This window comes from Cherax quadricarinatus, chromosome 5 (assembly GCF_038502225.1).
Source record: "Cherax quadricarinatus isolate ZL_2023a chromosome 5, ASM3850222v1, whole genome shotgun sequence".
Lineage (NCBI taxonomy): Eukaryota > Metazoa > Arthropoda > Malacostraca > Decapoda > Parastacidae > Cherax > Cherax quadricarinatus.
The window spans coordinates 14,868,303-14,890,802 of NC_091296.1; the positions used below are offsets into that span (position 1 = coordinate 14,868,303).

At 39.1% G+C, this 22,500-nt stretch overlaps 1 protein-coding gene across 2 annotated transcripts in view; it reads right to left on the reverse strand.

Annotated features, from left to right (window-relative positions):
- The window catches only part of mTor (serine/threonine-protein kinase Tor), a 141,750-nt gene that overhangs the window by 56,972 nt on the left and 62,278 nt on the right, over nucleotides 1-22,500 (reverse strand). For both annotated transcript variants that reach the window (XM_070100585.1, XM_070100591.1), the window contains 5 exons: nucleotides 16,965-17,171; nucleotides 10,418-10,623; nucleotides 9,208-9,414; nucleotides 8,573-8,793; nucleotides 3,177-3,322 (listed from right to left, as the gene is read on the reverse strand). In XM_070100585.1, the coding sequence (XP_069956686.1) occupies nucleotides 3,177-3,322; nucleotides 8,573-8,793; nucleotides 9,208-9,414; nucleotides 10,418-10,623; nucleotides 16,965-17,171 (987 nt within the window). The remainder of the gene's footprint in view (nucleotides 1-3,176; nucleotides 3,323-8,572; nucleotides 8,794-9,207; nucleotides 9,415-10,417; nucleotides 10,624-16,964; nucleotides 17,172-22,500) is intronic.

Sequence of the window (22,500 nt, forward strand, 5' to 3'; positions counted from 1 at the left end):
CCTGGCCCTAAGCGAAACAAAGCTGAAGGGGGTAGGGAATTTTCGGTGGGGGGAAATAAATGGGATTAAATCTGGAGTATCTGAGAGAGTTAGAGCAAAGGAAGGGGTAGCAGTAATGTTGAATGATCAGTTATGGAAGGAGAAATGAGAATATGAATGTGTAAATTCAAGAATTATGTGGATTAAAGTAAAGGTTGGATGCGAGAAGTGGGTCATAATAAGCGTGTATGCACCTGGAGAAGAGAGGAATGCAGAGGAGAGAGAGAGATTTTGGGAGATGTTAAGTGAATGTATAGGAGCCTTTGAACCAAGTGAGAGAGTAATTGTGGTAGGGGACCTGAATGCTAAAGTAGGAGAAACTTTTAGAGAGGGTGTGGTAGGTAAGTTTGGGGTGCCAGGTGTAAATGATAATGGGAGCCCTTTGATTGAACTTTGTATAGAAAGGGGTTTAGTTATAGGTAATACATATTTTAAGAAAAAGAGGATAAATAAGTATACAAGATATGATGTAGGGCGAAATGACAGTAGTTTGTTGGATTATGTATTGGTAGATAAAAGACTGTTAAGTAGACTTCAGGATGTACATGTTTATAGAGGGGCCACAGATATATCAGATCACTTTCTAGTTGTAGCTACACTGAGAGTAAAAGGTAGATGGGATACAAGGAGAATAGAAGCATCAGGGAAGAGAGAGGTGAAGGTTTATAAACTAAAAGAGGAGGCAGTTAGGGTAAGATATAAACAGCTATTGGAGGATAGATGGGCTAATGAGAGCATAGGCAATGGGGTCGAAGAGGTATGGGGTAGGTTTAAAAATGAAGTGTTAGAGTGTTCAGCAGAAGTTTGTGGTTACAGGAAAGTGGGTGCGGGAGGGAAGAGGAGCAATTGGTGGAACGATGATGTGAAGAGAGTAGTAAAGGAGAAAAAGTTAGCATATGAGAAGCTTTTACAAAGTAGAAGTGATGCAAGGAGGGAAGAGTATATGGAGAAAAAGAGAGAGGTTAAGAGAGTGGTGAAGCAATGTAAAAAGAGAGCAAATGAGAGAGTGGGTGAGATGTTATCAACAAATTTTGTTGAAAATAAGAAAAAGTTTTGGAGTGAGATTAACAAGTTAAGAAAGCCTAGAGAACAAATGGATTTGTCAGTTAAAAATAGGAGAGGAGAGTTATTAAATGGAGAGTTAGAGGTATTGGGAAGATGGAGGGAATATTTTGAGGAATTGTTAAATGTTGATGAAGATAGGGAAGCTGTGATTTCGTGTATAGGGCAAGGAGGAATAACATCTTGTAGGAGTGAGGAAGAGCCAGTTGTGAGTGTGGGGGAAGTTCGTGAGGCAGTAGGTAAAATGAAAGGGGGTAAGGCAGCCGGGATTGATGGGATAAAGATAGAAATGTTAAAAGCAGGTGGGGATATAGTTTTGGAGTGGTTGGTGCAATTATTTAATAAATGTATGGAAGAGGGTAAGGTACCTAGGGATTGGCAGAGAGCATGCATAGTTCCTTTGTATAAAGGCAAAGGGGATAAAAGAGAGTGCAAAAATTATAGGGGGATAAGTCTGTTGAGTATACCTGGCAAAGTGTATGGTAGAGTTATTATTGAAAGAATTAAGAGTAAGACGGAGAATAGGATAGCAGATGAACAAGGAGGCTTTAGAAAAGGTAAGGGATGTGTGGACCAGGTGTTTACAGTGAAACATATAAGTGAACAGTATTTAGATAAGGCTAAAGAGGTCTTTGTGGCATTTATGGATTTGGAAAAGGCGTATGACAGGGTGGATAGGGGGGCAATGTGGCAGATGTTGCAGGTGTATGGTGTAGGAGGTAGGTTACTGAAAGCAGTGAAGAGTTTTTACGAGGATAGTGAGGCTCAAGTTAGAGTATGTAGGAAAGAGGGAAATTATTTCCCAGTAAAAGTAGGCCTTAGACAAGGATGTGTGATGTCACCGTGGTTGTTTAATATATTTATAGATGGGGTTGTAAGAGAAGTAAATGCGAGGGTCTTGGCAAGAGGCGTGGAGTTAAAACATAAAGAATCGCACATAAAGTGGGAGTTGTCACAGTTGCTCTTTGCTGATGACACTGTGCTCTTGGGAGATTCTGAAGAGAAGTTGCAGAGATTGGTGGATGAATTTGGTAGGGTGTGCAAAAGAAGAAAATTGAAAGTGAATACAGGAAAGAGTAAGGTTATGAGGATAACAAAAAAATTAGGTGATGAAAGATTGGATATCAGATTGGAGGGAGAGAGTATGGAGGAGGTGAATGTATTCAGATATTTGGGAGTGGACATGTCAGCAGATGGGTCTATGAAAGATGAGGTGAATCATAGAATTGATGAGGGGAAAAGGGTGAGTGGTGCACATAGGAGTCTGTGGAGACAAAGAACTTTGTCCTTGGAGGCAAAGAGGGGAATGTATGAGAGTATAGTTTTACCAACGCTCTTATATGGGTGTGAAGCATGGGTGATGGATGTTGCAGCGAGGAGAAGGCTGGAGGCAGTGGAGATGTCATGTCTGAGAGCAATGTGTGGTGTGAATATAATGCAGAGAATTCGTAGTTTGGAAGTTAGGAGGAGGTGCGGGATTACCAAAACTGTTGTCCAGAGGGCTGAGGAAGGGTTGTTGAGGTGGTTCGGACATGTGGAGAGAATGGAGCGAAACAGAATAACTTCAAGAGTGTATCAGTCTGTAGTGGAAGGAAGGCGGGGTAGGGGTCGGCCTAGGAAAGGTTGGAGGGAGGGGGTAAAGGAGGTTTTGTGTGCGAGGGGCTTGGACTTCCAGCAGGCATGCGTGAGCGTGTTTGGTAGGAGTGAATGGAGACAAATGGTTTTTAATACTTGACGTGCTGTTGGAGTGTGAGCAAAGTAACATTTATGAAGGGATTCAGGAAAACCGGCAGGCCGGACTTGAGTCCTGGAGATGGGAAGTACAGTGCCTGCACTCTGAAGGAGGGGTGTTAATGTTGCAGTTTAAAAACTGTAGTGTAAAGCACCCTTCTGGCAAGATAGTGATGGAGCGAATGATGAAAGTTTTTCGTTTTCGGGCCACCCTGCCTTGGTGGGAATCGGCCAGTGTGATAATAAAAAAAATAATAAAATGAAGAGGATAAAATATAATGGAATGCAAAAAAATATATAAAAAGATCCAATTAATCTAAATTATTAAAAGTGAAAAATATTACCAGCAGTGAGGTCATCATTCTTTGCTTCAGTAATGGATATGACAGCAACACCAGTGTCCTCCTGAATCTTGATCATACCAACATTCATCTTATGCTTGTAGGGATCCAGTGCTCCTAATAGACCTAGCACACAAATAGTTTCACGCCTGTAAAATATTAAATCAAATTACAAAAACAGGCAATCTCACATCAGCTTTCATATTCTTTTCTGCATGGAGCAAAACTCATAGGTAGTTGTGAATACTGTAGTTTCAAATTTAATTACAAGACAACATGAAGCCAAGCATTTACAGTGGAACCTCGGCTTATGAATGTCCCACCATGCAAATTTTTCAGGATACGAAGTCACTCGATCAATTTTTTGCTTCTGGATACGAACAAAATTTCAAGATGTGAACTTCCCCCTCAAGGGAGGTTCCTTGGTGAGGGGCTCTTGATCAAGGGAATTGGATCTGTGCTCCACTTCCCTAAATTAACCCTTAAACTGTCCAAACGTAGATCTAGGTTCACTTGCGTGGCGCTCCAAATATTTTGAAAAAAAAAAAAAAAAAAAAAAAAAAAAAAAAAAAAAAAAAAAAATTCTTTTAAAATGAAGAGCACATTTTTCTACATATTAGAGGATTAAAAAAAAATTTTAGGGTCAGTACTTACCAAGATATAAGACCGTGAAGTTGGCTCTGGATGCTGCTCACCTGACGGCAACATCAACTCCTACCACTTGCAGAAGTGTTGCCGATATACCTTTTTTTTCTCCTTTTTAATTTATATATTTTTTATGTTCTGATAATTACAATTTATAATAGTTCTTGTAATTTCATAATCAATCTTTGTTCTGACACTAATATTAGGTACTGAAATAGTGCTCAAATAGTCACAATCACAGTGACAGGTGAACATTTACACCTGCCTGGGTTATTTACTATTGTCTAGAAATATATACAAAGTATTTATAGGTCCCAGCAATGTTTTAGATACCCTGGCATATACCTTGAAGCATGTTGTAATGAAAGGCATCCCTATACTGTTGACAGCCCAGTGACATTTGATAAATGCCCACTGCTCCAGCTAACCCTCGCTGTATTTGTTGTCACTGTTACAAACATGTCTTGGCTCTCTGTCCATTTATCTGTCTGTCTGTCTGTCTGCCTGTCTATCTATGTGCCTGCCTGTCTGTCTGTCTGTCTTTGCTTATCTGTCTTTCTGTCTGCCTGGAGTATATCACACTCTTGAAGAATTGTGTTATACTTATCTGTTATCAGCTCAGTGACATTTGATAAATGGGTGCTTGGGGGAACCCTGGCTTTATTTGTTTTCACTGATACACACAAACATGTCTCTATCTGTCTGTCTGTCTGTCTAAATATCTATCTATCTGTCTACCTTTGCCTGGAATATTTTGGAATATCCTAGGTAATTTACACTATGTATAATAACTGTACTTACGTGTACATGTGAGACAAATATAGATAGACAGAGATATAGACAGAAAGCCAGAGATAGCCAAAGCAAGCCAGCCGGCCAGCCTGCCAAATACATAAGAAAGAAGGAACACTGCAGCAGGCCTACTGGCCCATGCAAGGCAGGTACATGTCACCCTCCCCTCCCCCCCGGCTTAGACCAATGACCCATCTAGTCAAGTCACACCCACTGAAGGAAGGAGCATGACATCAGACCTAGTAGCACAAGCTAGTCAGGTCCAACTCACACCCACCCACACTCACTCATGTATTTATCTAACATATTTTTACTTTCCTCTTAAAATGGGAGTGTTAATGCAACATGGCATCAGTGAATCCCTGGTGTTTGCCACGCTATTTGCTCTAGCTGGCGCTCAATTGAACTGGTGCTCCCAGATTTTTTAATAGTGCACACACTGAGTGCACAGACCCATTCTTTCATGTCTAGGTGACTCAAGCCTATTGTGGCAAATTTGAAGGCATGAAAAAAAATGTTGATCTATGTTTGGAGCGCTACACTTGCAAATGTAGATCTACGTTTGGACAGTTTAAGGGTTAATAATAATAATAATAATAAAAATAATAATATTATTATTATTATTATAATACATACGTACTACTAATAATACACTGCAGCAGGCCTGTTGGCCCATACTAAGCAGGTCCATCACAATCCAAACCATAACAGAATATTTGCCCAACTCAATTTTCAATGCTACCCATGCAATAAGCATTGATAATTCTATTTACTCATGTGCAAGTCCCACTCACATCCAACCTTTCTCACTCATGTATTTATCCAACACAAATTTGAAACTTCCCAAGGTTTCAGCCTCAATAACCATACTAGGCAGACTGTTCCACTCATCGACTGTGTGCTAATGAAGTTACAGGAAGCTGACATCGAAGAAATGCTGAACACTGACAATGATTTAACTGTTGTGCATTCCTTGAGTGATGGTGAAATTAGATTAATTGTGATATATAAATAAGCTGTAGAGTTGATATTAGCATCATACTGAAGTATTTTGTCGTGCCTCCTAAGAGCAGGAATTCCGCTGAAACGGATTAATGTCATTTCAATTAATTTCAACGAGGAAAATTGACTCAGCATACAAACAAATCAGAATATGAACGAGGTCACGGAATGGATTAAATTCGTAAGCCGAGGTTCCACTGTATTCATTTTGTAGAATATCCTATTATGATTATATTCATTGGAAAGCACTAACCCTGTAGAAGTCTTACTGAACCTGGAGAATAGAAGTAGTGGAACCCTGGTTTTCATCCAGTCCGAATGTCATACAGTTCAGATTTCGACCACTTTTTTCGTCGAATTTTTACCCCGGATTTCACACATCTACTCGGAAATTGTCCGTACCATACACAGCTGCCTGGGCCGCTCATATGTTCATGATACGAATAAGTAATAATAATAACTCTTGGGCACATTAACCCTTTCAGGGTCCGTCCCGTAGATCTACGGCTTTACGTTCAGGGTCCAAACCGTAGATCTACGCCATGAGCTCAGCTCACTCTGATAAACTGTGAGTGGTACATTTGGGCCTAGATATGAGAGAATACATCTATGTGGTATGTGTGCACCACATAAAACAGATCCTGCAGCACACTGTGTATAATGAGAGAAAAAAAATGAAATCATGATTTTTCGATTAAAACAGCAACTTTGCAGTGTTTTTTCGTATGTTTTTTATAGTTGTATTTGCGATTTCTTGGTCTCATTTGATAGAATGGAAGACATATTACAGAAATAGAGATAATTTTGATTGGTTTTAGCACTGGAAATGGCTTGAAACTGAGCTCAAAGTAGCAGAAATGTTAAATTTTTGCCGATATTCAAGAGTAAACAAACGACCTCACACGTCTAATAAACATCAGCTGGTGGGTCTAATATACATTCACAAATATGGTGATGATATTTATACAATTATTACAGTATTGCATAACAGTAAATCTTCTATTTTTTGGTGTGAATAAAAATTCATTATGTGAATAAAAAATCAAAATGGAATTTATTTGTAAAGCCTCAAAACATAACTAATGAACAGAGGAAATGTTAGTTTAGTGCCAGGAATGCCTACATTGTTCATTCTGGACCCTATTTTGAAATTGGAATATTTTGAACTTTGTGTTAAATTGGCCAAATTAACAATTTCCGATCACTTTATTTTGTAGTTGAAACAGTTGACTTGGCGATTTCTTGTGCTCAATCGATAGAATAGAAGTAATACTAGTGAAATAGCTAAGAATTTGGTTGACTGGAATAATGTAATTGGCCTAAAATGGGAGTCAAAGTCGGCAAAATCGCCGATTCGTAAATATCACTGACACATCAAAATTCGCGAGAGCATAATTTCGTCAATTTTCCACCAAATTTCGTACTTTTTGTTTTATTACCTTCACAAAAAGATTCTCTACGATTTCATAAGAAAAAATAACAAATTTTTTTTTTTTGAAAATTCTTGGACACTGGTGCGCGACTCCAGATTTGGGCCTTGGACCCTGAAAGGGTTATATGTCTTATTTTAGGTTAATATAGACATTTTCATTAATCCATCTATGATATTTTCTTCAAAATTATATAAGAAACATGTTACATAGCATATAAACATGCAATGTTTATATGCTATGGAGGTGTGCTAGCCAGGCAGAGGGAAAACATTACGTTTTCTCTGGTCCAGCATCAGAGAAAAAGTGTATGAATCTGCGTTTGCCCTTAATACGTAACGCTTTTGTTTACAATTCTTGGCATAAATTATTCATTACTTCTCCGTTTGTTTATGATGGTATCTAAAAGTAGTTGTTAGAAACAATTAAACTCAGTGAATATGGCATGCTGATGATAATAATATGGCTCTGGGCCTCATTAAATATCGTGTAGCTAGAATGTGGAAGAGTTGGAGAAAAATCACCCTAACAAAGCTGTTGCAAGCCATGTCTGCATGGTCCACTGACTCTCAAGCTGGTCCTAGTGCCAGTTTATAATAAGACAAAGAAGGAAAGTAACCCCGGACAGGACTTTGATACCTGAAGTCCATATAGAGGGAAGAGTCCCCTTTCAAACAATAACCTTTCCTCCTCCTCCTCTCCTCGCCATCTTCCACGTGCCAATAAGTCTCTTCAATAAAGCTAAAAGTGATTTAAATATTCATTTATCCATTAAAATTAGTGCTTTATATTTATTTCTCATTGCTTTCTGTATGTAAAACTATAGTTATTCTCTATAAAATCTAGTTTTTGTTAATATTTTTGGGTGTCTGGAATGGATTAATTGGATTAACGTTATTTCTTATGGGAAATATTACTTCGGTTCTCGTCCATTTCAGATTTCAACCGTCCTTCTGGAACGGATTAATGACGAAGACCAGGGTTCCACTGTAATCAGGTTTGATCCAAGGTTCTAATCCAATTACTTGGATCAAGAGCCCTTCACCAGCATTAAGGCAACCAACCTGAGTCCATATTTTTATAAATAGAGCCAAGTTGCAACTTTAACCACCATTTCCATATTCTGTGACCTCAAAATTAGTAGAGAATGACTAGTTTTATTTCCAAAGCATTTTCCCTGTAGACTAATGTTATTTACACACAATTACAAATATCAGTCTTGAGCTGGGGAAAGGGGAACAAATTTTTTCTTACTAAAAAAAAAAAAAATGTTTTGTACAGTATCAATCTATGGTGAACCCTCAATTTAACAGACTAATTGGGGGAAGTGGGTAGTCAGTAATGATAATTGTGGTAGATAGAGAAAAGACTAACAATAATGAATAATTCTGCAACCAAAAAACTTTGACCAGTTTCCAAACTTACTGACCAGCGGATTTTGTTCTGTATTTCTGAAGTTCGCTAAACTGAGGTCTGTTAAATGTATTTTAAAACATATCATTCACTTTCATCAAGTGAAGAGCAGTTCACCTTACTGCAGGTTGTTGCTCAGTCTTGAGGAATGAAAGGAGAACATCAAGTAGGGTCGGGTGTTGAGTGTAAGGGTGAACCACATAGCCAGTGTTCTCCACTAGCTGGCCTAACGTCCACAGGGCCACACGCCGCTTCCATCCAGATGTACCATCACCCAACATTTCCAGAAGCAAGGGCATAAGTTCTGTCAACCACTTCTGCATCTCTCCACCACTAACCTAAGAGCAATAGTGCCTATTAGATCTGATCAATATTTACAAATGATTCTGTAGTGATATCAAACTATCACCTTTTATTGGGACATTTCTGCCATGCTGTACTTTTATATTTGAAAGTTAATCTCAGTTAAGAAATCACCTTCAATTATTTCATTTACCTTTTTACTACATCAGCTGTTCACTATCAAGGTAGTGAGCCAAAAAAAGGAAATACATTCACCACCACTCATTCAACAGATGTCTTGCCAGAAGCGCACACACAAATGACCCTCCGAACTACTAAAAAATCTTCAGATGACATTTCAACCTGTCCCGGACCATTATCAGTCATAACTATTACAGTCCAGGATTGACCAAAACATTATGTATCTCTCAATCAGTGGATTAGTTGTATAAATGGTAGCTATACAGTACCTGAGCTAAGTCCCCAATAGCCACAAGAACACACATTGTCACGGCTGGATTTGGATCCTGGTCCTTCAGCTTTGGAACTAAGACGGACATGATTGCTTGAACAAACTGACGCATAAATCTGGGGGCATTGCCTATTAAGTGTCCCAGCATGTGTGCACTCAACTCGCGATTACGTCCAATGCCACTGTAGTCCAGTTCATCTAGAATCTGTTGAAACAAATATCTATATTAGAAATATTTTCATCTATTAAGGTTTAATATTATGCATGAAAATGTTTCAAATATTTTATTTTTTAAAGTATGTAAACAGAATGGTCTAGTAATTTTATACTGTAATGTCTAAGTGTCTAGGTATGTCTGTGTCCTTAATTACCTATTTGAGTTGACCTGCAAAGTGTCACACTCCAAATTATTCCACTTCTTTATTATTACTGTTACTGGTATTATTACATTAAAAACTTTAATGCTGTGTGGATTATTCAGCATCCACTTCTATACTTCTCTAATGCTGAAGAAGTGTTTAGGGGTGTGTCTGTGGCTAGGATGAGTGTGCAGTTTGTATTATACTTCCATGGTGAAAACTTATCCTTTTGTCTACTTTACCCATTCCATTACATATTTGGTTTTGTTGTGATCATATCTTCTTTCCATTTGTCATTCTTCCAAGAACAGGAGAGACATCCTTTTTTTTTTTTACACACCAGCTGTCTCCCACTAAGTATGTTGAACCACAAAAGAAAAAACAATATTACCATCAATCATTCAATCACTGTCCTTCCAAAAGCATGCTCACATCACAGCCAGATGACCCTCTGAAATGCAAGATCCCCAAACCTCCTTCAGAGTACAGGAACCATACTTCTCACCTCCAGAACTTAAGTCTGGCTAATTGGGTTTCCTGTGATTCCTTTATAAATGTTACTTTGCTCACATTAAAACAGCATGCAAATTACAAAAACCACTTACCCCCATTCACTCCTATTTAACATGCTCACACAAGCCCAGATGAAAACAAAATATTTATTTCACACTTTCTAGCTTCACCTTACGGATGATTTTCCTCTACTTATGTACTGAAAAAACAAAACCATGCATGCAAACACACAAACAGTCAAAAGTTCAAAGTGAGACCAACAGCTGGAGGTCACCCCCTGCAAATTCAAACAGGTAATTACAAACACACATTAATTCAAGTCACACAAAGCTTTACCTTCAGCAATGCTTTTCTTAGCAATGGGTGAACATAGGCAGGGTTGATTGCTGATAGACGGCCCAATATGGATATTGCATGCTCACGAATCTGAAATACTTCATCACTCAAGGCATATATTAGGGCATTAAGGTTCTCTGGCTGAGCAAGATGCCTGTCAAAACTTTCATCCAGGGACTCCAGAACACACAGACGAACATCAGGATCTAAAGAAAGAAAATTTTAATAATCTGATTTCAAATACGAATTTGTTCCATCTTTCATATTTTATGTGAAAAGAAGGCAATCACAATGCAACCATAAAATTATCAATTTATGCTGATAATACCCACATCATAAAGAATGAATGAATACAACAAATGGCAAATAACTGAGTCCACCACAAAAAAATACTGATAAATATGCACTGCAGTTTAAACATACAGAATATTTTTCAAAACAAGTGAATTAGATACAGACCAAGAATGAAGATTTTCTAACCAATAAAGGCTAACTTGAAATATTAGGCTTTAACTCTGACATTAGATAACTGTAAAAGAATATGAGACTAGAAAAGCACAGCAGTAGACCTACTTGCATCTACTAGGCAGACTAATTTTATCATCTTTCTCTGTAAATTCTCTAATGCATTTATATCCATTCTGTAGTTTGGAGACCAGAACTAAGTTGCATAATTTAACCCTTAAACGGTCCAAACGTATATATACGTTCACTCGCGCAGCGCCCTGAATTTTTTGAGAAATTTTTTTTTTTTTTAATAGGAAAAAAGAGCGTGTGGTACCCAGGAGTCCCCAGTTTTTTTCATATGGCGCACACTGAGTGCGCACACCCATTCTCTCATGTCTAGGTGACTCGGGCATATCGTGCCAATGTTGAATGAATGACAAAGGAAACTTATACACACGTTTGGGGCGCTACACGAGAGAACGTATATACAGTGGACCCCCGGTTAACGATATTTTTTCACTCCAGAAGTATGTTCGGGTGCCAGTACTGACCGAATTTGTTCCCATAAGAAATATTGTGAAGTAGATTAGTCCATTTCAGACCCCCAAACATACACGTACAAACGCACTTACATAAATACACTTACATAATTGGTCGCATTCGGAGGTAATCGTTATGCGGGGGTCCACTGTATATGTTTGGACAGTTTAAGGGTTAAGAGAGACCTTACTTATGATGTATATTATTAATATTATTATAATCACAGGGAAGCGCTAAACCCATAGGATTATACAGCCCATGTGGGGGGATGGAAGGTATTCAGGCTCAATTCAGGGAGCCGAAGCACAGATCCAATTCCCTAGGCCTAGACTTATGATTTATAGACCTGTACTATAACCTCTCCATATAAATCAAACCAATCTGTTAACCTAATTACAGATGTTTATGCATTGTGGTCTTTGCCTCAAATTTCAATTTATCATAATTCCATTCCCAAGTCTTTTTCATATTCTGCATGATCAAGCTTTAAATTATTTAGTTTAGAAGTGCTAGGATTATTTCCATTCCCCAGGATTAGAACTGTACTTTTCCATGTTGAATATCATCTGCCACTTTTCCAACCATTACATTAGCCAATTTAAGTCATTCTGAAATTCAAGAGTAGCATCCTATGAATTTATTTGTAAGCCTATTTTTTGTCATCAGTGAATTTACCCATATAACTTTTTATTCCCTCATCAAGGTCATGTTAATTTATGTGACACTAACAATACCTGATACACATGTCCATGTCAAGTTCTGAGAAATGAACTCCAATGATACAAAAGTTATAGACCAGCAATAAAATATGTTAATGGGCAAAGAAAGCACTAGAAAACTTTATTAATATCCAAAACTCTTGTGAGAAAGGGTGTTAATAAAAATGTTAAACTGATTAAGACGGCAGCTTTGTTAAACCAGAAAAATCAGTAATCCAGAAACTCTTAGTCCCAAGTATCTCACAATAAAAGATTTGACTTCCAATAAATTAATTTCCAAAATTTCTCAAAAGTATGTTTGGTTCCACATCTTTACAATTATAAACTTTGTGATCACTCATGTATCCACATTTGCCTATTCTCTTATAGTTTACTAATACAGTGGACCCCCGGTTAACGATATTTTTTCATTCCAGAAGTATGTTCAGGTGCCAGTACTGACCGAATTTGTTTCCATAACGAATATTGTGAAGTAGATTAGTCCATTTCAGACCCCCAAACATACATGTACAAACGCACTTACATAAATACACTTACATAATTTGTCGCATTGGGAAGTGATCGTTAAGCGGGGGTCCACTGTATATCTCTGTTTAATTTAGGCACAAACATGTTCATTATCACATACATCCTCTATGTATTTAATTTTTTTTTTTAACACAATAGGTATCTCCCACCAAGGCAGGGTGGCCCAAAAAAAAAGAAACGTAAAGTTATTCTTCTTTTTACACGTAGTAATTTATACAGGAGAAGGAGTTTCTAGCCCCATGATCCCAGCATTTTATTCGCCTCTTACGACACACGGCTTACAGAAGAAGGATTCTTCTCAACTTTCCCATGGAGTTCATTTTTATATATATTTTTTTTTAATAAGTTGGCCGTCTCCCACCATGGCACGGTGACCCAAAAAGAAAGAAAATCCCAAAAAGAAAATACTTTCATCATCATTCAACACTTTCACCTCACTAACACATAATCACTGTTTTTGCAGAGGTCCTCAGAACACAGCAGTTTAGAAGCATATACGTATAAAGAGAAACAACACATCCCTCCAAAATGCTAATATCCCGAACCCCTCCTTTAGAGTGCAGGCATTGTACTTCCCATTTCCAGGACTCAAGTCCAGCTATATAAAAATAACTGGTTTCCCTGAATCCCTTCACTAAATATTACCCTGCTCACACTCCAACAGATCGTCAGGTCCCAATTACCATTCGTCTCCATTCACTCCTATCGAACACGCTCATGCACACCTGCTGGAAGTCCAAGCCCCTCACCCACAAAACCTCCCTTATCCCTTCCTTCCAACCTTTTCGAGGACGACCCCTACCCCGCCTTCCTTCCCCTACAGATTTAAATGCTCTCCATGTCATTCTACTTTGATCCATTCTCTCTAAATGACCAAACCACCTCAACAATCCCTCTTCAGCCCTCTGACTAATACTTTTATTAGCTCCACACCTTCTCCTAATTTCCACACTCCGAATTTTCTGCATAATATTTACACCACACATTGCCCTTAGACAGGACATCTCCACTGCCTCCAACCGCCTCCTCGCTGCTGCATTCACAACCCAAGCTTCACACCCATATAAGTGTGTTGGTACTACTATACTTTCATACATTCCCTTCTTTCCCTCCATAGATAACGTTTTTTTGTCTCCACATATACCTCAATGCACCACTCACCTTTTTTCCCTCATCAATTCCATGATTACCCTCATCCTTCATAAATCCATCCGCCAACACGTCAACTCCCAAGTATCTGAAAACATTCACTACTTCCATACTCCTCCTCCCCAATTTGATATCCAATTTTTCTTTATCTAAATCATTTGATACCCTCATCACCTTGCTCTTTTCTATGTTCACTTTTAACTTTCTACCTTTACACACACTCCCAAACTCATCCACTAACCTTAGCAATTTTTCTTTAGAATCTCCCATAAGCACAGTATCATCAGCAAAAAGCAACTGTGTCAATTCCCATTTTGTATTTGATTCCCCATAATTTAATCCCACCCCTCTCCCAAACACCCTAGCATTTGCTTCTTTTACAACCCAATCTATAAATATATTAAACAACCATGGTGACATTACACATCCCTGTCTAAGACCTACTTTTACCAGGAAGTATTCTCCCTCTCTTCTACACACCCTAACCTGAGCCTCACTATCCTCATAAAAACTCTTTACAGCATTTAGTAACTTACCACCTAAATACCATTCACATATATGCTACAATATAAACACTTGATTTACACATCCCCTACCCACTCTGAAGCCTCCTTGCTCATCCGCAATCCTACATTCTGTCTTACCTCTAATTCTTTCAATTATAACCATACCATACACTTTTCCTGGTATACTCAGTAAACTTATTCCTCTACAATTTTTACAATTTCTTTTGTCCCCCTTCCCTTTATATAAAGGGACTATACATGCTTTCCGCCAATCCCTAGATACCTTTCCCACTTTCATAAATTTATTAAACAAAAATACCAACCACTCCTACACTATATCCACCCCTGCTTTTAACATTTCTGTCATGATCCCATCAGTTCCAGCTGCTTTACCCCCTTTCACTCTACGTAATGCCTCATGCACCTCCCCCACACTCACATCCTGTTCTTCTTCACTCTTAAAAGATGGTATACCTCCCTGGCCAGTGCATGAAATTACCGCTTCCCTTTCTTCGTCGACATTTAGAAGTTCCTCAAAATATTCTCGCCATCTACTCAAAACCTCCATCTCCCATCTACTACTCCCCTACTCTGTTTTTAACTGACAAATCCATTCATTCTCTAGGCTTTCTTAACTTGTTTAACTCACTCCAAAATTTTTTCTCATTTTCATTAAAATTTCTTGACAGTGCCTCTCCCACTCTATCATCTGCTCCCCTTTTGCACTCTCTCACCGCTCTCTTTACCTTTCTTTTACTCTCCATATACTCTACTCTTCTTATAATGCTTCTGCTTTGTAAAAACCTCTCATAAGCTAACTTTTTCTCTTTTATCACACCCTTTACTTCATCATTCCACCAATCACTCCTCTTTCCTCCTGCACCCACTCTCCTATAACCACAAACTTCTGCCCCACATTCTAATACTTCATTTCTAAAACTATTCCAACCCTCTTCAACCCCCCCACTACTCATACTTGCACCAGCCCACCTTTCTGCCAATAGTTGCTTATATCTCACCCGAACTTCCTCCTCCCTTAGTTTATACACTTTTACCTCCCTCTTGCTTGTTGTTGCCATTTTCCTCTTTTCCCATCTACCTCTTACTCTAACTGTAGCTACAACTAAATAATGATTCGATATATCAGTTGCCCCTCTATAAACGTGTACATCCTGGAGCCTACCCATCAACCTTTTATCCACCAATACATAATCTAACAAACTATACTTTCATTACGTGCTATATCATACCTTGTATATTTATTTATCCTCTTCTTCATAAAATATGTATTACTTATTACCAAACCTCTTTCTACACATAGCTCAATTAAAGGCTCCCCATTTTCATTTACCCCTGGCACCCCAAATTTACCTACTACTCCCTCCACAACATTTTTGCCCGCTTTAGCATTGAAATCCCCAACCACCATTACTCTCATACTTGGTTCAAAACTCCCCACGCATTCACTCAACATTTCCCAAAATCTCTCTCTCTCCTCTACACTTCTCTCTTCTCCAGGTGCATATACGCTTACTATAACCCACTTTTCACATCCAACCTTTATTTTACTCCACATAATCCTTGAATTAATACATATATAGTCCCTCTTTTCCTGCCATAACTTATCCTTCAACATTATTGTTACTCCTTTAGCTCTAACTCTATTTGAAACCCCTGGCCTAATCCCATTTATTCCTCTCCACTGAAACTCTCCCACCCCCTTCAGCTTTGTTTCACTTAAAGCCAGGATATCCAGCTTCTTCTCATTCATAACATCCACAATCATCTCTTTCTTATCATTTGCACAACATCCACGCACATTCAGACTTCCCACTTTGACAATTTTCTTCTATTCTTTTTAGTAATTACAGGAAAAGGGGTTACTAGCCCATTGTTCCCGGTATTTTTTTGACTTTTATGACACGCATGGCTTACGGAGGAAAGATTCTTATTCCACTTCCCCATGGATATAAAGGGGAAAGTAGTAAGACCAAGAACTATTAAGATAAAATCAAAGAAAACTCAGATGAGTGTGTATAAATAAACATGTACATGTGTAGTGTGACCTAAGTGTAAGTAGAAGTAGCAAGACGTACCTGTAATCTTGCATATTTATGAGACAGACAAAAGACACCAGCAATCCTACCATCATGTAAAACAATTAAAGGCTTTCATTTCACACTCACTTGGCAGGACAGTAGTACCCCCCTGGGTGGCTGCTGTCTACCAATAATTCCTAGTACCGTATTTCGTGGCTTATAAGACGTGGCTTAAAAGACTTGTTTTAGTTTCAATGGCTCAGCATCAGACATAACTGGGAGAGCTACAGCCCACCCCACAAACCAAACTTATAACTCCCATCACTGACCTTCAGTTTATAGGACGCAGGGTGGTTCTTGGAGATATTTTATGGAAAAAAATGTCTAATAAGCCGTGAAATACGACAATAATTCTATCACTAATAGCAGTGCAAGACAAAATACTGAATATATTTTTATTTGAAAATGGTAGATAATAATAATTACCATAATAAAGTAGCCTCACCACTAATACCAAATTCCTGTGCCTATACTTACTTCTTTGTCTGACAAATGCGTTGAAGCAATTGTTAGTTACTTTCACAATAAAAAAAATGGGTATATAAAAATATCCACTTACCCATGTCTGTAACACAAACCCACAAGACTTTGCTCACAATATTAAATATGATATGAGTCTGAGTCTGTGACATACGTCGCCCAAGAGTTGCAAAGGTTGGTCGCAAGAGGTGGCAGCAGGTCTGCACCCCTTCCAGGCGTACCTCCCGATGTTCACTGCTCAAGTACTGGTCTGCCACGTGCCTGATAAACTGCATCAAGGATTGTCCTAGAAGAATATAACATGTAATTTTATAGCACAAACAGCAAGGGACATATGTGCTTAATAAAAATTTACATTATAATTTTTACTATTTTCAAGCATTTGTCAAAACAATAATAAATTCTAATGTAATTCTTAATAATTCTTTTAATTCAGATACTGACAAAAATACAACACATAGGTAAATGACTAAATTTAGAAGAAAAAATATTTCTGCCAAGACCATAGGGTAGCACACACTGCTCACACGCTGAGTGCCCGTGATTCGATCCCCTGTAGGGGTGGAATGTTTGACATGTTTCCTTACACCTGCTCCCCCTTCTCACCTAGCAGTACCTGGGTGTTAGCCGACTGGTGAGGGTCAGATTCTGGGGGGTGGTAGAATACCTTAGACAGGGCTGGGCTTTGAAATGAGCTGAGGAGAGATAACAGCTCATAGCCTGTAAAACTGATTTGTGTATATAGATATCAAATATTGAATACTCTAAGGCATAATATAATTGTTGCAAAAGTTACATCTACTGTAAAGCCATGTAATATTTTACATTCATACTTATGTACTTCATTTTTGTTAAATCATTACCATAATAGTGGCAGAAAAAGTGCATGTTTAGAGCATTTATACCAAAATAAAAGAACTACTATATATTGTCTCAGAAAGAATTAAAACTATAACATGAATAAGAGTAAGGTGATGAGGGTATCAAACAATTTAGATAAAGAAAAATTGAATATCACTTTGGAGAGAGGGAGTATGGAAGAAGTGAATGTTTTCAGATATTTGGGAGTTGATGTGTCAGCAGATGGGTTTATGAAGGATGAGGTTAACCGCAGAATTGATGAAGGGAAAAAAGGTGAGTGGTGCGTTGAGGTATCTGTGGAGACAAAAAACATTATCCATGGAGGCAAAGAGGGGAATGTATGAAAGTATAGTGGTACCAACACACTTGTATAGGTGTGAAGCTTGGGTTGTAAATGCCGCAGCGAGGAGGCGACTGGGGGGAGTGGAGATGTCCTGTCTAAGGGCAATGTGTGGTGTAAATATTATGCAGAGAATTTGGAGTGTGGAAATTAGGAGGAGGTGTGAGGTTACTAAATGTATTAGTCAGAGGACTGAATAGGGGTTGTTGAGGTGGTTTGGTCATTTAGAGAGAATGGACCAAAAGAATAACTTGGAGAGCATATAAATCTGTAGGGGAAGGAAGGCAAGGTAGAGGTTGTCCTCAAAAAGGTTGAAGGGAAGGGGTAAAGGAGGTTTTGTGGGCAAGGGGCTTGGACTTCCAGCAAGCGTAATGAGCATGTTAGATATGAGTGAATGGAGTCGAATGGTTTTTGGGACCTGACGAGCTGTTGGTGTGAGAGCAGGGTAATATTTTGCGAAGGGATTCAGGGAAACCGGTTAGCCGGACTTGAGCCCTGAAAATGGGAAGTACAATGCCTGCGCTTTAAAGGAGGGGTTTGGGATATTGGCAGTTTGGAGGGACTTCTAAACTGTTGTATCTGAGCACCTCTGCAAAGACAGTGATTATGTATGAGTGAGGTGAAAGTGTTGAATGATGATGAAAGTATTTCCTTTCATTTTGGGGATTTTCTTTCTTTTTGACTCACCCTGCCTCGGTGAGAGATGGCCGACGTTAAAAAAAAATAAAAAAAAAAAAAAAAAAATAAAAAAAAAAAAAAAATAATAAAAAACATTCCTGATGGCTCTCTTTAATCCTCACAGTCTCTTATGTAGACCTATGTTATTGATGCCAGCACTACTCACACAGATCTACATTTTGAGCTCAGCTTTCTCAGATAAACTGTGAGCAATAAATTTTAGCCTAGACAAGAGAGAATGGGTCCAAGATGAGTGTGTACTGTTATATATATATATATATATATATATATATATATATATATATATATATATATATATATATATATATATATATATATTTTTTTTTTTTTTTCAACAAGTCGGCCGTCTCCCACCGAGGCAGGGTGACCCAAAAAAACGAAAGAAAATCCCCAAAAAGAAAATACTTTCATCATCATTCAACACTTTCACCACACTCGCACATTATCACTGTTTTTGCAGAGGTGCTCAGAATACAACAGTCTAGAAGTATACACATATAAAGATACACAACATATCCCTCCAAACTGCCAATATCCCAAACCCCTCCTTTAAAGTGCAGGCATTGTACTTCCCATTTCCAGGACTCAAGTCCGACTATATGAAAATAATCGGTTTCCCTAAATCCCTTCAATAAATATTACCCTGCTCAAACTCCAACAGATCGTCAGGTCCCAAGTACCATTCGTCTCCATTCACTCCTATCTAACACGCTCACGCACGCTTGCTGGAAGTCCAAGCCCCTTGCCCACAAAACCTCCTTTACCCCCTCTCTCCATATGCCTTTTCTAAATCCATAAATGCAATAAAAACTTCCCTACCTTTATCTAAATACTGTTCACATATATGCTTCAATGTAAACACTTGATCTACACATCCCCTACCCACTCTGAAGCCTCCTTGTTCATCCGCAATTCTACATTCTGTCTTACCTCTAATTCTTTCAATTATAACCCTACCGTATACTTTTCCTGGTATACTCAGTAAACTTATTCCTCTATAATTTTTACAATCTCTTTTGTCCCCTTTCCCTTTATATGAAGGGACTATACATGCTCTCCGTCAATCCCTAGGTACCTTCCCCTCTTTCATACATTTATTAAACAAAAGTACCAACCACTCCAACACTATATCCCCCCCTGCTTTTAACATTTCTGTCATGATCCCATCAGTTCCAGCTGCTTTACCCCCTTTCATTCTACGTAATGCCTCACGTACCTCCACCACACTTACATTCTGCTCTTCTTCACTCCTAAAAGATGGTATACCTCCCTGGCCAGTGCATGAAATTACCACCTCCCTTTCTTATTCTTGTTTATTTCCTCTTTTCTCCATGGGGAAGTGGAATAGAATTCTTCCTCCGTAAGCCATGCGTGTTGTAAGAGGCGACTAAAATGCCAGGAGCAAGGGGCTAGTAACCTCTTCTCCTGTATATATTACTAAATGTAAAAGAAGAAACTTTCGTTTTTCCTTTTGGGCCACTCCACCTTGGTGGGATACGGCCGGTGTGTTGAAAGAAAGAAAGATCAGCACTTTTAATTTAGGGGGTTTCAACAGTGAAGGGGCTTAAGGGCCATATCTACTATGAAAATCCACCTCATGAGGGCAGTACCTTTTCCTTCCATAGAGTCCTTCTTTCCTGCAGGAGTCATTTCTGCTTGGGCAGACCTCTGTTTCAGTGGGACAGTGTATGAAGATCTTAATTTCACCTAATAGCTACTCACTCACTATCTCTCTCTCTCTCTCACTATCTCTCACGATCTCTCACTATCTCTCACTATCACTCACTATCACTCACACACACACTCACTCACACATTCTCTCTCTCACTCTCTCTCTCCCTCTTTCTCTCACACTCTCTCACACACACACACTCTCTCTCTCTCTCTCACACACACACACACTCTCTCTCTCTCTCTCTCTCTCTCTCTCTCTCTCACACACACACACACACACACACACACACACACACACACACACACACACACTCTCTCACTCTCTCTCTCACTCTCTCTCTCACTCTCTCTCACTTTTTTTTTTTTTTTTTTTTTTTTACACAGGGTTTGACAAGGTTAAGGATCCCTAGCTTTATTGACAGCTATTTACAGGTTAAGGATTCCTAACTTTATTGGCAAGCTAAGAGCTGTTACCTACATCAGCTCATTTGAAAGCATTTTTATTGTTATGAGACATACAAGTAGGGAACAGGATGAAGTTGGAGCCATCTGTGGGCCAGCATTTTCATTTGATCAACTGACGTTATCTCGTTGACATCATTATGCTGTACGAATGTGTTCCATACTCGAGTCATCCTGGGTATGTATGATCTCAGATGGAGTGATGTTCTGGAGAAGGGTACAGCCAGAGTGAAGTTGCTGCTTTCTGCCCGTCTTGTGGCATAAAAGCTTGTTTCACGCTGTCCTCGAAGTGGATCCAAGTGTGGTATTTTGACAATATTGGCCTTGTACATAACAGTAAGGCCACCCACATCCCTCCTATGTTGAAGGCTCTGCTGAAATGACAGATCTATCCAGGATGGGTCCAGGCGAGAGATGAGACGTCTTGCTCTGTTCTCTACTCTGTCAAGCAGTCGCAGATGAGAGGGGGGACAGGCAAACCAAGAAAGTGGAGCATACTCAAGGTGTGAGCGTACTTGTGCCTCGTACAGGATCTTGCAACCCCTACTGTCAAGCAGATGCGAGATACGGCGAAGTGCTGTAAGCTTCCTGGCTGCCTTGTTTGCTAGATTTACAACATGGTTCTTCATGGTTAGTTTGGAGTCAAATTTCACCCCAAGGATATCAACTTCTTCTCCAGGTGCCAACATCCTCCCATTCATCCTTACTACTGCACCAGCATTACCATCATGGTGCCTAGAGACGATCATCATTTGCGTGTTCTCAGGTGCAAATGTTACTTGCCATCTATTTCCCCAAGCTGATATAGCTCTCAGCTGGTGATTGATGTAGCTTAGAGCAGCTGGCATTTCTTCTCTTGGATAAGTGAATGTCAGTGTACAGTCGTCTGCATATGCATGTGATTCTGGGACGAGATGAAGAAGGTCGTTGAAGTAGACATTCCATAACAGTGGACCCAGCACACTCCCTTGTGGAACGCTTGCCCCAATAGGATGCCTTGCTGATTCCGTTCCATTGAGGACTACATTTAGAGATCTACCATGAAGGTAATCACTGAGGAGACATAGCGTAGAGCCTGCAATTCCCAGTGCTTGAAGTTTTGCTAAGAGGCCCTGGTGCCACACCCGGTTGAAAGCGCCAGCAATGTCCAGTGCTACCACAAAGCTGACTTTGGATTCATCCATTGACTGGTGCCACTTAGTGGAGAGGTTTAACAACAGATCAGCAGCAGAGTAACCTTTCCTGAAGCCATATTGACGATCACAAAGTAGTGAGTGGTAGTCAAAAAAATCTGTCATTTGTCTTGAGATTATTGTCTCAAGGATCTTACCAGTGATTGACAGGAGTGACACTGGTCTGTAGTTGCTGATTTCTGCTCTGCTCTTCTTTTTGTGAACAGGGACTACATTTGCCTCTTTCCATGGAGAGGGCCATTTACACTGTACTAGGCAGTGCTGAAAGATGCGAGTTAGAGGTGCTGCTAGCTGGTCTGCACATCTTCTCAACAATCTTGGGCTCAACTTGTCTGGGCCCACAGCCTTTTCTTGGTCAAGTGATTTAAGAAGGAAATGCACCTCCT